This window comes from Perna viridis, chromosome 3 (assembly GCF_037379345.1).
Source record: "Perna viridis isolate PV_CMFRI_1.1 ecotype Kerala chromosome 3, ASM3737934v1, whole genome shotgun sequence".
Classification (NCBI taxonomy): domain Eukaryota; kingdom Metazoa; phylum Mollusca; class Bivalvia; order Mytilida; family Mytilidae; genus Perna; species Perna viridis.
The window spans coordinates 60515394-60529679 of NC_142447.1; the positions used below are offsets into that span (position 1 = coordinate 60515394).

Below are 14286 nucleotides of genomic sequence, written 5' to 3' on the forward strand. Positions count from 1 at the left end.
TAATCCAACGGCAAGGAAGACCGACAGACTCAAGCCGTAAAAGAAAAAAGAGTTCGAATATAACGCAAGGACCATTTTGTTTAGGTATTGTGATATAATGTGGTTCAAATATGGTCATTATTTATTTGAAAACTGATCGATCAAGAAATAGATGAAATGAAATGAAAACAAGACACATGCTTGCGTGTACTCGTTATTGTTTTTTTTAGCAAGGTTTAAATACTTTTAACCCAGGTGAATGTCCTGTCGGCGATCTTAGGAAATAATGGAAATAATTGGAACAGAGCTATCGATTTTCTCTGATTGAAAAAAAAACACGTTGTTTTCACAATATTCTGTAGGTATTATCGACATTTATTGCTTCAATTGCATTATTATAAACTTATTTCGCTGAAGTAGCAAAATTCAGAAGAATCAAAACTGAACAAATTTGACAGCTAATGCAGCTTTAAGTAATTTGTTTTTCTGCATACCTTTGTTCAATTTGGGTTATATCAGAATCAAGATAAATACAGAAATGGCACATTTGAAAACATGTTATTTCAATAACAGAATTTTCTATAATTTGCAAACAAACAAGTATAATTGTTTATCTGACTCATTAATTGTTTTCTAAATTGTTCTGGAACTTTCTTAGTATGTTTAGATTATAATTTATATAAATACTGGACATCTGAAAAGGAAATTAAGCTAATTGACTGATGAATGCCTGAATGCTATTTTGTGAGTACATTCATTCTTTAACACTGGACTTCTGAGGACACATTTGCAACTTGTTTGATTAAGTGTTTGACATTATTCTGTGCCGGACTAATACTATTTAAATCAACTTTGGGATTCCTGCTATATAATAGAATTCAAAAGTGGACATCAAAAGTTTGACGGATTAGCAAACCTTCCAGACTGTATACTGATAAGTAACTTTTGTAATTATAATTTTCGTAAATTGTAACACATTACTTATTTAGAAAAAAAATATTGAAATCGTAATTTGTCTCCTGTTGGCTGAAGTTATTTCTGACCTTGACGTTTTTGTTGTAACAATATATATGTTGTGTACAAGTTATAATTTCATACAAATTATAATTTGTATGGAAAACATTTAGAAATTATAATTTGTGTTTTGACTTAGTACAAATTACAATTTGTCCAAAATACGCTTAAACAAATTATTAATTTGTACGAAAATTAGCCAAAAATCACTTTCAACTTGTACAGAATTATATTTATAGTCTAATAATACATGTAAGTGACTAAGTGTAAGTGTTTGTAAGAATCAGGCAAAAAAAAATCAGAAACATACATGTCAAAACACCGATCTGACAATGTAATATCACTCAAGGATACTTTCTCTGTTTAAAAAGACCATATTTTGATCTGTAAATCACTGGCTTTGCGCAGAAATTTTAAAATAGAATCTTAGAAGCATGAGGTTTTTGACAGAGTTATCTGCCCTAAAAAAGTTTATTTTCAGTGCATTTAAGGAAATTGTAACTAAATGGTCCAGCATAATATGGAAAATCTTGTCTGTTTTCCTTGATTCTGATGGTGCAAATAGTCAAAGAATAATCAAGGGAACCAAGGTTATAGCTGTAATCAAAAGAATGTAATCCTGGGACAAAGACCAGACATGGAAAACAGACATACACAACAAAGAACATAAAGTAACTAAAATTATACATACAAAGTAACAAAAGCAAATAAGTAACTCGGACTCCACTAATAAATACATAGAGAAACAAGAGTAAAGTGCAGAATTGGTTAAGTTTGTTCTTGTGGACCAAATAAAAATGGTAGGTAACAGTTCTCTGGTATTTGGTATTTCGACTTATAGATGAACCAGTCCTCTATTATTTGGCTATAGAAGACATGTACCCTTTAATTAAGACATGAAGGGATCCATAAAACCAGCAAGGAACTCAAAACAAGAGGCTCCCAGGAGCCTGAATCGCTCACCTGGTTATTTTTTTCCTTTCAAGGCAACAACTCTAACAAAAATTGTCCGACAATTTTGACTCCGTGAAGATTTTGGTAGGACTTATCATGACGATCATTTCATCAATCGAAAGTTTCATTCTATCTATTATAGTTTTCAAGATATCGACTGAAACTGCAAAAAAAAAGTAATGTTTTTCCTTTCAAGGGCAATAACTCTTATATGGAGTCGTATGATAGTTTTTGAGGAGAAGATTTCTGAAAGCAATAACATCAAAAACAGCAAAAGACATCCAAAAAGGGCAATAACTCAAACATGGGTAAACAGATTTTCACCAAAACTTGACCACAGATAGATCTCATCATGCTAAATACTTTTACCCTGTCAGAATTTGACTAAACCTAACGGTTCTGGAAATATATGCAAAAATCTGCTTTCTGACCCCGATGTTCTATTTTTAGTAACGACGGCCATGTTTTTAACCGAACAAAAATCCAAACGGTCATTTTGGGCAGGGACTTTAAGGAAATGTCATTTTAAGTTTCATGCAAATCTATTCAGTAGTTTCAGAGGAAAAGATGTTTGAAGAAATTGTTTACGACGACGACGACGGACGCAAAGTGATGGCAATAGCTTACATGGCCTATGGCCAGTTGAGTTAAAAAGGTTTGCAAATATCATCAGTAAGTTTCAGAATCTTCGGAAATAATTGCGAGCTATGTATCATTAAACGAAAGTGTTCATCATCAAGCGACTACTACTGTTGATCATACGACTGATAATGATGTCACTGACTACTCAATTGAAATATCGGATCAGGATAACGTTCAAGCTGAGGAACAGAACAATAGTACTATTACCACTGAAATTGCCCCCAATGGAGATACATGTACTCATATTTAGCATGCCAGAAATGGGCACTTTCAGGTCAATTCACACAATCGAAAAACTATCAAGAAACACCAAAAAAAAATTGAATGAGCTTTCTATCGGAAGCAATATCATCATTCTAATACCAGAGTTCGAGAAAGCGATGAGCGTAGAGTTAGTGATAGATAACATTGCCAGTTTTTATAATTCATTAACCTTTTATAGAATTAAAATCATATACATTTTCTTTAATTCCTTATAAGACTTTAAGCTTTCTGTTCTCATTTTGTTGCTTTGTTTAGCATATGACTGTATTCAGCATTGAACTACGTTTTACATATAAGTTTGTCCCGTCATGCAGAAGTATAAATATTTGTATGACATTAATTTGCAACAGTAGCTGACTAAAGCTGTGCCTGGCAATGCTCTTTCATCAATATAAGTCATTATAATTTGATATTTGATAATCCTATTGAATATTAATATGATTTTAGCCATAATGATGAATTATCCAAAAAATATTTCAATGCCTTACCTTACTATCATTAAAACATTAAGAAAAACTGCAGGGTGAATTTTTCTGAAAATTTGTTTATTGGGTCGCATATAAATAGTCCATATAATATCAGTTTTGTACGAAAATTAAATTATGAATATTTGGCAAAATAGAGGTTTTTATATAAGCCAGTCGCTGAAAATGACCCCCTTTTTGTTATTTTGATCAATTAAAAGCCTAGTATCTCTTCTACAAAATGAAAAGAATAGAATTGTATATTAAACCTGATACATTAATCCTTTTAATGTGTATTTGACTTAATATTCAGTTATCTATTTAAATATATTGTCAAAATGACCTAAAATACCAGATATGGTTTCAGTTTGGGCAATGATTCGGATTTAAAAAAAAAACAGCAATATTTTGGTCTTCGTTGTTCAAAATCTGCACAGTGAATTTTCTTAAAAATTTTACAAATGATGCGCCACAGTTAGTGTAATATCATGTACAAATTAGAAGAATATTGAATTATGGGAAAATTTAGGGGTACCCCAGGTCTACTACCTTAAAGCTATAGAATATGGTCGGTTAAGAGTCTATCGCATGTTTAGTTTTGGGTTGGGGTCGGCATTAGAAATTTGGATTATGAATGTTGTTGTAAAAGTGAGAATCGAGCAGGGTTAAACCTCCAGCTAGGGTGCGAGTTAGGGAAAGATTTTTGTTAAAACTTAAAGATATGTTTAGGGTTAGGGTTAGGGTAGGTTGGGTTTAGTTTTATTTCATGGCAAGAGATAGAATTAAGAGTCTACAGTAGGTGTCTGCAGAAAACAGGAGGGTAGAATTTAGATTCAAGAATAGCAGTAAATAGAAATAGTCGAAGAGTCAATAGTCAGAAGAGCAGAATTAAGGGTGGGAGTAAGGAGTCAGGAATAGGATTCAATAGTCAATACTAAGGGTCAAGAGCCAAATGTGGGAGTAAAGAGTCAAACATTGGTCCAAATGGGTTAAAAACAAAGCGAGAATAAAAGCATGAAGACTTGTAAATAGTTTAAAAAATCAAAGACTGAAGTCATCAAAGTCGCTATTGATCAAATATTCAATGTCACTGATTTTGGCTTACTTTCTACATTCAAAATGGTACAAATGCGATATGCTCTAAAATCTTGTGGCTTCCTTCCGTTTAAATCTTGGTTCCCTTGATATTCTTGCGTACTCTTTAGTAAACGTAAGACCCGAATATTTTAAATCATCTGGAACAAGATTTAACAACTGGAAATGGCTATATATAGATATCGGTGTCCTGATATATGAACATGATGACCTTTATATAATCAATTGTAACGAACGCCAGTGTTTTAATCGGAAACTGGGTAATATTACATAAATTCAATACAATCAAATTATTTTATCCTTAATGTAAACTTCCCGTTCTATTACAAGCAAAAACACGTATAGTTGTTTTTATAAAAGTACGTTGTAGCGATCTTTGTGTCGCTTATTATGATATTGACCACGGAACCAGTTTAAGCAGCTCGCAATGAATATTCATAAATATCAGGGCGTGTTCATGTATATGACCTATATAGTCTTGTAACGATCATTTCACGTAAACTTCCTCTTCTCTCGTACATAGAAGAAACAGTTAGAACACACGTGTATGATATTTTTAAAAGGGTACATTTTTATCTCGTATAACGCTAGAACTACGACGCTAAGGCGGTAAACACGGCGAAGATCTGCAGCATTATGTAGCGTATAACTACATATTTATGCAAATCATATGCGAATATTAAGTACTGAAAATGCTTAAGGAACGCTTAAGGGAATTCAGGGGTCCCCTTTGTTGGCCAAGGGTCCCTATCTAAGTCCACTTCGGTCTCACTGGGTCCAATTCCGGCCCCTCACTTTCCCTGTCACCTCCGGTCCACGGCCACCGGAAGCGAAGTAATGTGCATGCACATTTGGGCTAATCCACCAGAAAAATTATAATCGTAAAAAAAATATCAAAAAATTCAAAAATGGGATTTTCGATTTTTCCCTTAAAAGTCACATAAATTCGACTCTTCGACGGGTGATTCTAGAAAAGCAAAGAACGCTTACCCTACCGGTGCACCTGGTCCATGCTCCAAGTTTTTATTGGAGTCCGAGTTGCTCACTTTGTATGTATGCTTTTTTAGTTACTTTATGTTCTTTGTTGTATATGTCGGTTTTCCATGTCTGGTCTTTGTCCCTGGATTACATTATTTTGATTACCGCTATAACCTTGGTTCCCTTGATTACTCTGTCAAATTATTGCTCATCTAAAACCTTTCAAATTTGGTCATTCGATTTATAACTTAAACTTAATATTCTACATACATAAACCACGAAAAACTAATTTTCAAGAAAGAATTTTCAAAAAAAATGTTAAAAATGTTACCTCTACCAAATTGTTAATTTTTAGCATATAATCGATTTAAAAAAAGAAATGTTGGATAATATTTATTTAATCATTGATGTATCCAACATATCTGCTCATTTTAGGTGCGTATTTTTCAGTTTCAATGTGACAATAATGAGTTTTTCATGAAAAAGAGAAATTTTCGGAATTTCATATTTTCTTCCATTTCAACGGTAATTGGCACCCTACTTCAAACTACCTTTTGCATGCTCAAACACATTTATGCAGCATCTTAGCTTTCTAATTAGTCAAGACAATGCATACTTTAACGTATTACATGCCATTTAGGCGAAAGAATGGTACCCCTACCCACTAAAATTTCCATGAAAACCCACAATTCGTATGTGGTAGATAAGCATTTTTAAATGGTGCTGGGTATATGTATACCAATGAATCATTCATCGTAGTTGCTTCTTTGAAACTTGATATGTATCAAAATTATGATAGCAAACAAAATCATTTTAAAACTGTGATATTTTAAACAAAAAAAAAAAACAATTTACGTGCTAAAATGCGTGATAATCTGTTAATTCATTTTCCTTTTTTAATATAATGTCGTCTTCGGGAAAATTAAAGCATATTTGCTGGACAATATGATAGATACAAGATCTCCATTATTAAATTTAGTGGGTAGGTGGTATAATTTTTTCGCCTAAATTGCCTGGAATACGATTAATTGTGCACTGCCTTTGCCCATTAGAAAGAGGTAAAATGCAAAATAAATGTGTTTGAATATCGAAAAGCTTATTTGAAGTACGGTACTTGAAAAAAAATTTTCATTACCGGTGAATTGGAAGAAAATATGTAATTCCAAAAATTCCCCATTTTATGAAAAACTCATTATTGTCAACGTGAAACTGAAAAATTTACGCCTGAAATGAGATGTGGTGAATACACCAATAATTAAGTACCAGTCCATCTAAAAATCACTGCCCATGGTAAAGTGATTCATGGTGTAGAAAAACCTACAGAAGAAAAGATGATTTTTCAGTCTACATATACTATATATTTACATATTAATAATCATTTCAGTATTCAAATCTGGATTTTTGAGAAAATCATACATTCATCTCACACTAAAATCAACCAAATGGAACCAAATCAACAATGATAACGCTTGCAAAGTGCTTATTCCTTGTACAATCTATACAAATTTTGTCTTAAAAGCGCAACAACCATAAGAAAAACTAAGACTGGTTATGTGATCAGTAACTCTTACTGAACAAGAAATAAAAATGAATTCTGAGAGTTTTTGACATGCATGAATCACCTGCTGTCTGATTTTTTTGGAAGAAAATATAAAACTTCGAAAATTCCCCTTTTTATGAAAAACTCATAATTGTCACATTGAAACTGAAAAATAAGCGCCTAAATGAGCAAATATGTTTGATATATCGATAATTAAATAAAAAATTACCCAACATGTCTTTTTTACACCGATTATATGCTAATAATTAACATTTGGGTTCATGTTGAGGTACTTTTTCATGGATAGCGGTGGCAATATTTCACCTAATTGGACTTGAAAACGTTCAAATATTTATCACCTTGACACATTAGAAAGCTACTGTTCTATGTAATTGCATTTTAATATACGTAAGCTTGTTTGAGATACGGTATTTAACAAAAAATTGCCAATAACCAGAGAAATGGAAGAAAATATAAAACTTCGAAAATTCCCCTTTTTTATGAAAAACTCATAATTGTCAAATTGAAACTGAAAAATACGCGCCTAAATGAGCAGATATGTTTGATATATCGATAATTAAATAAAAAATTACCCAACATGTCTTTTTCACACCGATTATATGCTAATAATTAACATTTTGGTTCATGTTGAGGTATTCTTTTCATGGATGGGGTGCCAATTTTTCACCTAATTGGACTTGGAAAAGTTCAAATATTTATTAATTAGGCTCAATTGAAAGCTAAAACACTATATAAATGTACAGTATCACACTAACACTTGTTTAAACTACGGTATTCTGAAAAACGGGAAATAACGGGTGATATAGAAGAAATTCTGAAATTCTGAAAATTCCTCTTTTTACGATTTTACATTAATTGAAACCCCAAAAGAAAAAGAAACTAAGCCCCTGAATAGATCAAATATGTTGGGTACATGTACATCAATATCTTATTATGAATGTCTAAAATATGTGTTCTGTGAATAAGAATTCTGTTTGATAGTGAGACCAGTTTGCTAAGGGTGCAAAATTTAGTACAGTCGAATTTATGTGACTTTTACACACACACACACACACACACACACACACACACACACACATATATAGAAAGGTCTGAAAAATTCCCAACGATGTTGGTACTGTCAAATTTGCGATGCAAATTTTTGGTCGTTCCCTCCGCGGGACTCGAACTCGTACCGCTGTGACATCTATGGCAACACCGCCTACACAAAGTCCAGCGCCCTAGGCCATTCGGCCAGCTAGGCTATATGTCGAGTGGTCTAGGGCGCTGAACTTTGTGCAGGCGGTGTGTATGTTACGCCCATTGCCCCTTTAACTTGTCTTTATGCTTTTAATAAATTAATAAAATCAAATAGAAATACTGTGAGCCCTGTCAAATACCCCCCCCCCCCACAAAAAAAAAAAACAAATATAAAATATAGTAAATAAAAAATGCACAAAAAATTGTCTCTACCTCAGGTTTAACTAAATTTGTTGTCTTGATTTTTCATCCATACATTTCTAATTAAAACATACTTTTCTGAAAAGGTTACCAAGTACATTTTATATTTATTAGTAGATCACCATATACGATTTTTCAACGAATGAAATTTCCTTGGCCGTTTCTGGCTTTTTTTAAAGAATAAAACTTTATAACACGGAAAAGTAAAATTTGACATTTATACAAATCGGAAGGGAGCTTACTTCAATAGATATGAACAATTCACCAAAGTTTCATAAAAGTTAGTGAAAGTGTTTTTGAGTTATTGTCCGAAAACTTGAAAATCCCCCCTTTTTAAGTAAAAAAAATTATAACACGGAAACGAAAAATCTGAAATTGATAAAAATCGTAAGTGAACTTATGTCAATATATATGAACAATTCACCAAAGTTTCATAAAAGTTGGTGAAAGTGTTTTTTGAGTTATTGTCCGAAGTGTGGGCGACGGACGGACAACGGTATACCATAATACGTCCCGTCTTTGATTGGCGTACAAAAAAGGTAACCCAAAAAAATACAAAAATACTTCTGTTAAATTTTTGGCGACAAAAAGATTCGTAATTGGGAGGTATAAGAAAACCTGAAAATTATATTTTGGTTGATGAGAGGTATACATTCCATATGTAATATGACTAATATGAGACTTACCACATATAGTATTGAATTGGCAAGGAACCAGAAATATGGCGGGAAATCATGGTATTTTAGCTCTTCAATTGTGTGATAATAGGGAACATCTCAAAATATCCATAGAAAAAAGATGGCGGATAAACAATACGTTCAGTGCAAAATTCTCGTGGAAAAAATAAATATGGATATATTTCGATCTCAGAGGTAAGGACGAGAAATAATTATATGAGAGTTGTAGTACAGAACGACATGAATAAAGTGGCAAATTTTATAAAGGAACTTATGAGTAATTTGCAAGATATTCTAAAAAAAACTGAAAACAGGCTGAGGTGAATTCGAGTATAGGTAATCAAGTGTGGGTTATACATTACCTAAAGTATGTAGTTTTGATGGCATATACTCCGAAAAATAAAAAAAATGTAATTGAAATAGGAGTTGTGCTTACAAAATAGGAGGAAACACAAACGGACAGACATACAGACAGGGTGAATACTACGTAACCCTAATTTGTTTTTATGGGTATGTTGAAGCGTATTAAATATAAAGTTTCTTGCCCTCTAAGAAAAACCAACAAATTAAGAATCCATACCTGCATGGCTTTGGTATCCCGGGGGTATATGACAAATGTGACAATCTTTAAAGATCCACTTTGATTTTTGCTGGTATACTCTCTAACCGTGTTAAACATAACTTTTGCCACTTCGTTTGCAGGATAACCAAGATTACCGGTTCCAAGGGCAGGAAATGCAATATTTGTCAAGTTTCTTTCTTCTGCTAGTTTCAAACATTCATTTACGAATCTTCCTAATGTCTAATAAAGAAATACATATAAATTAATATTTGATAAGGATATTTTGAATTCGAAAAATGAGAAATATTTCTGTATGTTTGAAAATTAAAATACCGTTTACAAGATATCATAATTCCTAATCATTAATTCTGAACTTGTATAAATCCCATCCTTTATCATCAATACATTCTATATTAAAGTTTTAGACAGACATAGTTGCATTGCAGAGAAAAATCTTACGTTAATTAAAGATATCTCGGGGCGCAGTTTGTTACGAACACAGAGGTCAAACTCTGAGCAGTCCCGCATATATGTATACGTTTAATCTTATTACAGCATGAAATCTGGTTTGTAAATAAATGTTCGACTCAAGATAAAAGTCCGAAATGGAAGTAGTCTAGGTAACATGCAATTCAACTTCACCAGAAAAAATATATGGACGGACGGCAACGTTATTCAAATACACCCCACTCGTTGAGATATTGAAATGTGTATGCATGCCACCATAGACCATGACATTAAAACTGTGTTCCCTAACCTAGCCTCAAGACTTTACAAGTCCACCTCCTGCGATATTGACGAAGATGAACATAATTTGAACTGTTAACAATTTGTGAAAAAGGAAATGGTGAAGAGTTTAATTCGGAAAAAATGAAGTTAAACAAGTTGTAAGTCAGTTAATGAATCTCTTACTCTTTAGAATAAATTTCTACACCTTGATAAAAACTTGCTTATTTTGATCATCGGTCATCTGATCAGAACCAAATAGTAAAATATCCGTATTTATCATAACTGGTAAATTTAGGGAAAATAGAGTCTCATTGCGAAGTTCTGGATATCTATCACAATGTAATAAGAAATGAGAGATTGATTCGCTTCTACCGCAAACGCAATATGGTGAATCCACTAAGTTGCGGGAAAAAAGATGTTCATTTAAAGAACTGCAATTCATTCGCAGTCTATCATGTAAAATCTGTCCCATTCTTGATCCGCTATTACAAATGAGTTTGGTAGGGCATTAGACAGAGGGAATGAAGTTCGTGTAGTATTTTGCAATATTAGCAAAGCTTTTGATCGTGTTTGGCATAAGGCGTTATTATTTAAGCTAGAAAAATATAGAATATCTGGCAATTTATCAAATTGTATTAAAAATTACCTCACAGGTAGGAGGCAGAGAGTAGTTCTTAACGGGAGAAAGTCCAATGGGAGTGAAATAAATGCTGGCGTTCCACAGGTTTCTATTTTAGGACCCCTTTTCTTTTTGATATTTATTAATGATATAGGGTATGTAAGTCTCGTCACGTGACTCCGTGGTTTCGTAAGAATGGGTCCTAGTCTACCATTCAAATGTATGGAGATTCGTCATTAACATAGCATTGACTTCAACATTAAAAGCGAAGTATCATATTTTGGTGAAAATATTGATTAAAAATGACCATTATTAAGTTCTACCAACAAACAGTCGACATTCAAAAGGGAACAAATTGTGCTCCTTTACTTGCTGACCTATTCCTTCACTCTTATGAGGCTGAAAGAATATCGTTTGGCTAGATCCTTCAATCTCAGTTTTCGCTATATAGATTACGTATTATCTTTAAACAATCCGGGGATTTGATACATCACATCTATCCAAAAGAACTTGAGATAAAGGATACTACAGACACTGTGAAGTCAGCCTCATATCTGGACCTACACTTAGAAATCGATGGTGAAGCAAAACTATTGACCAAACTTTACGACAAAACGTGACGACTTTTCATTCAGGATTGTCAACTTTCCTGTCATCTGTGGCAACATCCTTTCAGCACCTGCGTATGGAGTGTTCATATCACAACTCATACGTTATGCCAGAGCTTGCCGAAACTACGCAGACTTTTTGTACGGCGCTAGAACTCTAACAAATAGGCTTCTGGAACAGGGTTATGTTGCTACAAGATTGAAGTCATCACTACAGAAGTTTTATGGTCGTCATCATGAACTCGTGGATCGTTATGGTGTATCCATCTGCACCATGAAAACTGATTTATTCAACAGGTTATAGTTTTCCTTTCCTCGTTTGTCTACCATGGACTTGACTTTTTATGAGCAACTTGGCGGGTGTTTCTAGAAAAGCAGAGGACGCTTACCCTACCGGTGCACCTGGTCCATGCTCCCAGTTTTTAGTGGAGTCCGAGTTGCTCATTTGTTTTTGTTACTTTGTATGTATGATTTCAGTTTATTTATGTTCTTTGTTGTGAATGTCTATTTCCCATGTCTGGTCTTTGTCCCTGGATTACATTCTTTTGATTACCGCTATAACCTTGGTTCCCTTGAATACTCTTTCTAAGAGATAAAAATGTTTAGAATAGCATAAAATAGAATATTTTGCATTGTGAAGCAGCGTTTGAAGTACACACTAAAATGCATATTGGTCTTCGGATTTCAATACGTTCTACACAGGAAATTCCGGAAGGGAAACAGAAACTAGAACGAGACTTAAAAACCCTATTGTGGACAAAATCAATGCATCTATTAAATTATTTGCTGACGATACAAGTCTTTATCTGGAGATAAATAATGCAGCTGAATCGGCAGGGATAGTGAGTAGGGATATCGATACAATTCACCAGTGGTCAGAAAGGTGGTTAGTAAAATTTAGTCCGCAAGAAATTGAGTCAATGGTCATTTCACGTAAATAAATCTAACCACTTCACCCGCCGTTGACAATGAATCAACACGACATACAAGAGGTAACTAGTCACAAACACCTTGGCGTTATAATATCGATCAATGGATTATAGCACGATCAATATTGATTATATCGTTAAAAAAGCATATAAGCGACTAAACAGAATTAGAAAACGCCTATTCTCTGTCGATAAATTTACTTTGCAGAGAATATATATGTTTTATTCGACTTATTTAGGAATATGGCGATGTAATCTGGGATAATCACAACCAGTCCCTCATCGATAATGTTTAAAACGTTCAACTGGACGCCGCAAGAATTGTAATTGGGTCTACAAAACTTACCTCAATCGATAGAATATATAAGGAGACTGGTTGGGAAAAACTTTCCGTAAGACGAATACGGCATAGATTACTATTACTTCAAAAGATGTTCATAAATAATACACCAGCTTATCTAAGTAATATCATACCAAACTTTGTCGCAGATCGACATACCCATAACACGCGTCAATCTCGGGATATAACTGAGATTCGTACTCGCACAAATTTTTATTCAGAATATTTCGTACCGCCCGCCATTAAATTAAGGAATAAATTGCCTCATTGTATACGCGATTCCAGATCTTTAAATACATTTAAAGATCACTTATGAAGGTTCGATAAAAAAATGTCCTGTCTATTATCATAGCTAGTGATTTTTATGGATTAGATCGATCAGAATTGAAATAGCAGTCGCCAGAGCCTATAGATTCGTAAAAACATATTAGGAGCTGCAACTATCTCTTACACCACCGCAGGAAAACAGTTCCATTGGCATACCCCGTAAATGTTAAAATACAGATATTAAGTCCCCTTTATATGTATTTTTAATATTTCGTATTTATTTCGGTTTATTCTCATTTGTGATACATTTGTGAAAAACATTCATCCCACTTGTCCACCCTACAAAAATAATGGTTTTTTTTCTAATTAGATAATTATGTCTTTATAAAGTATTAAAATGAAGCTATATTCTCTTTTTTTTATTGACAATTTAATAGTAACCAAAGTACCATAAAATGCAAAATAATATTCAGTGATTGTAAATAAAACATTGTACATACATGTATAATAACTAAAAGAAATAATGTTTTAATTGAAAAAAAATTAATTGTTCAACTACTCATTTGATATATATGTATCAATGGAAGTTTGAATAAAAACTGTTTTAACTAAATGTTATACAATGTAGAAAAATTCTCACTTAATGACTTGCTCATTATAATTAAACTCATCACCTGAAGTAAAGTATAATTTAACTTGTTATATCACCTTTAACTAAGGCAGGTTTCCTATGGAAATAATAATTAAAAGCAGACTTATTTTATATTGGAATAGTTTACTGACTGACAATAATAAATTATCGTCTATCATGTATACGGTAATGTTTTGCTCTGCATCCCAGAAATCCGAATAACTTAAGTGGATATCATTTGCTAAGTCCGTCTTAAAAGATGTAGGACTTCCTTTCATGGTGCCAGTATCGTATTGCATATCCCTGAGCGGGTGTACGTCAAAACATGGATGCTATTAAAATATAGTGCATTTTCTTTGTGCCTCTTTACAAACTAATGTTTTGTCAAAAGATATGAACAATGACTTATAAAATAGAGCAAACATCACACTGTAAGATTAAGAACTTTTTAAAAGAAAATCTAACATAATAACATAAAAATGTTCCACTGAAAGGGTTGGTTTGATGAGTGCAAAACGAAAGTGAAAGTAGGG

The 14286-nt window shown here is 33.0% G+C and overlaps 1 protein-coding gene across 3 annotated transcripts in view; it reads right to left on the reverse strand.

Moving 5' to 3' along the window:
* The window catches only part of LOC148623191 (uncharacterized), a 99609-nt gene that overhangs the window by 66486 nt on the left and 18837 nt on the right, over nucleotides 1-14286 (reverse strand). For all 3 annotated transcript variants that reach the window (XM_088573806.1, XM_088573805.1, XM_088573807.1), the window contains exon 7: nucleotides 9649-9870. In XM_088573806.1, the coding sequence (XP_088429932.1) occupies nucleotides 9649-9870 (222 nt within the window). The remainder of the gene's footprint in view (nucleotides 1-9648; nucleotides 9871-14286) is intronic.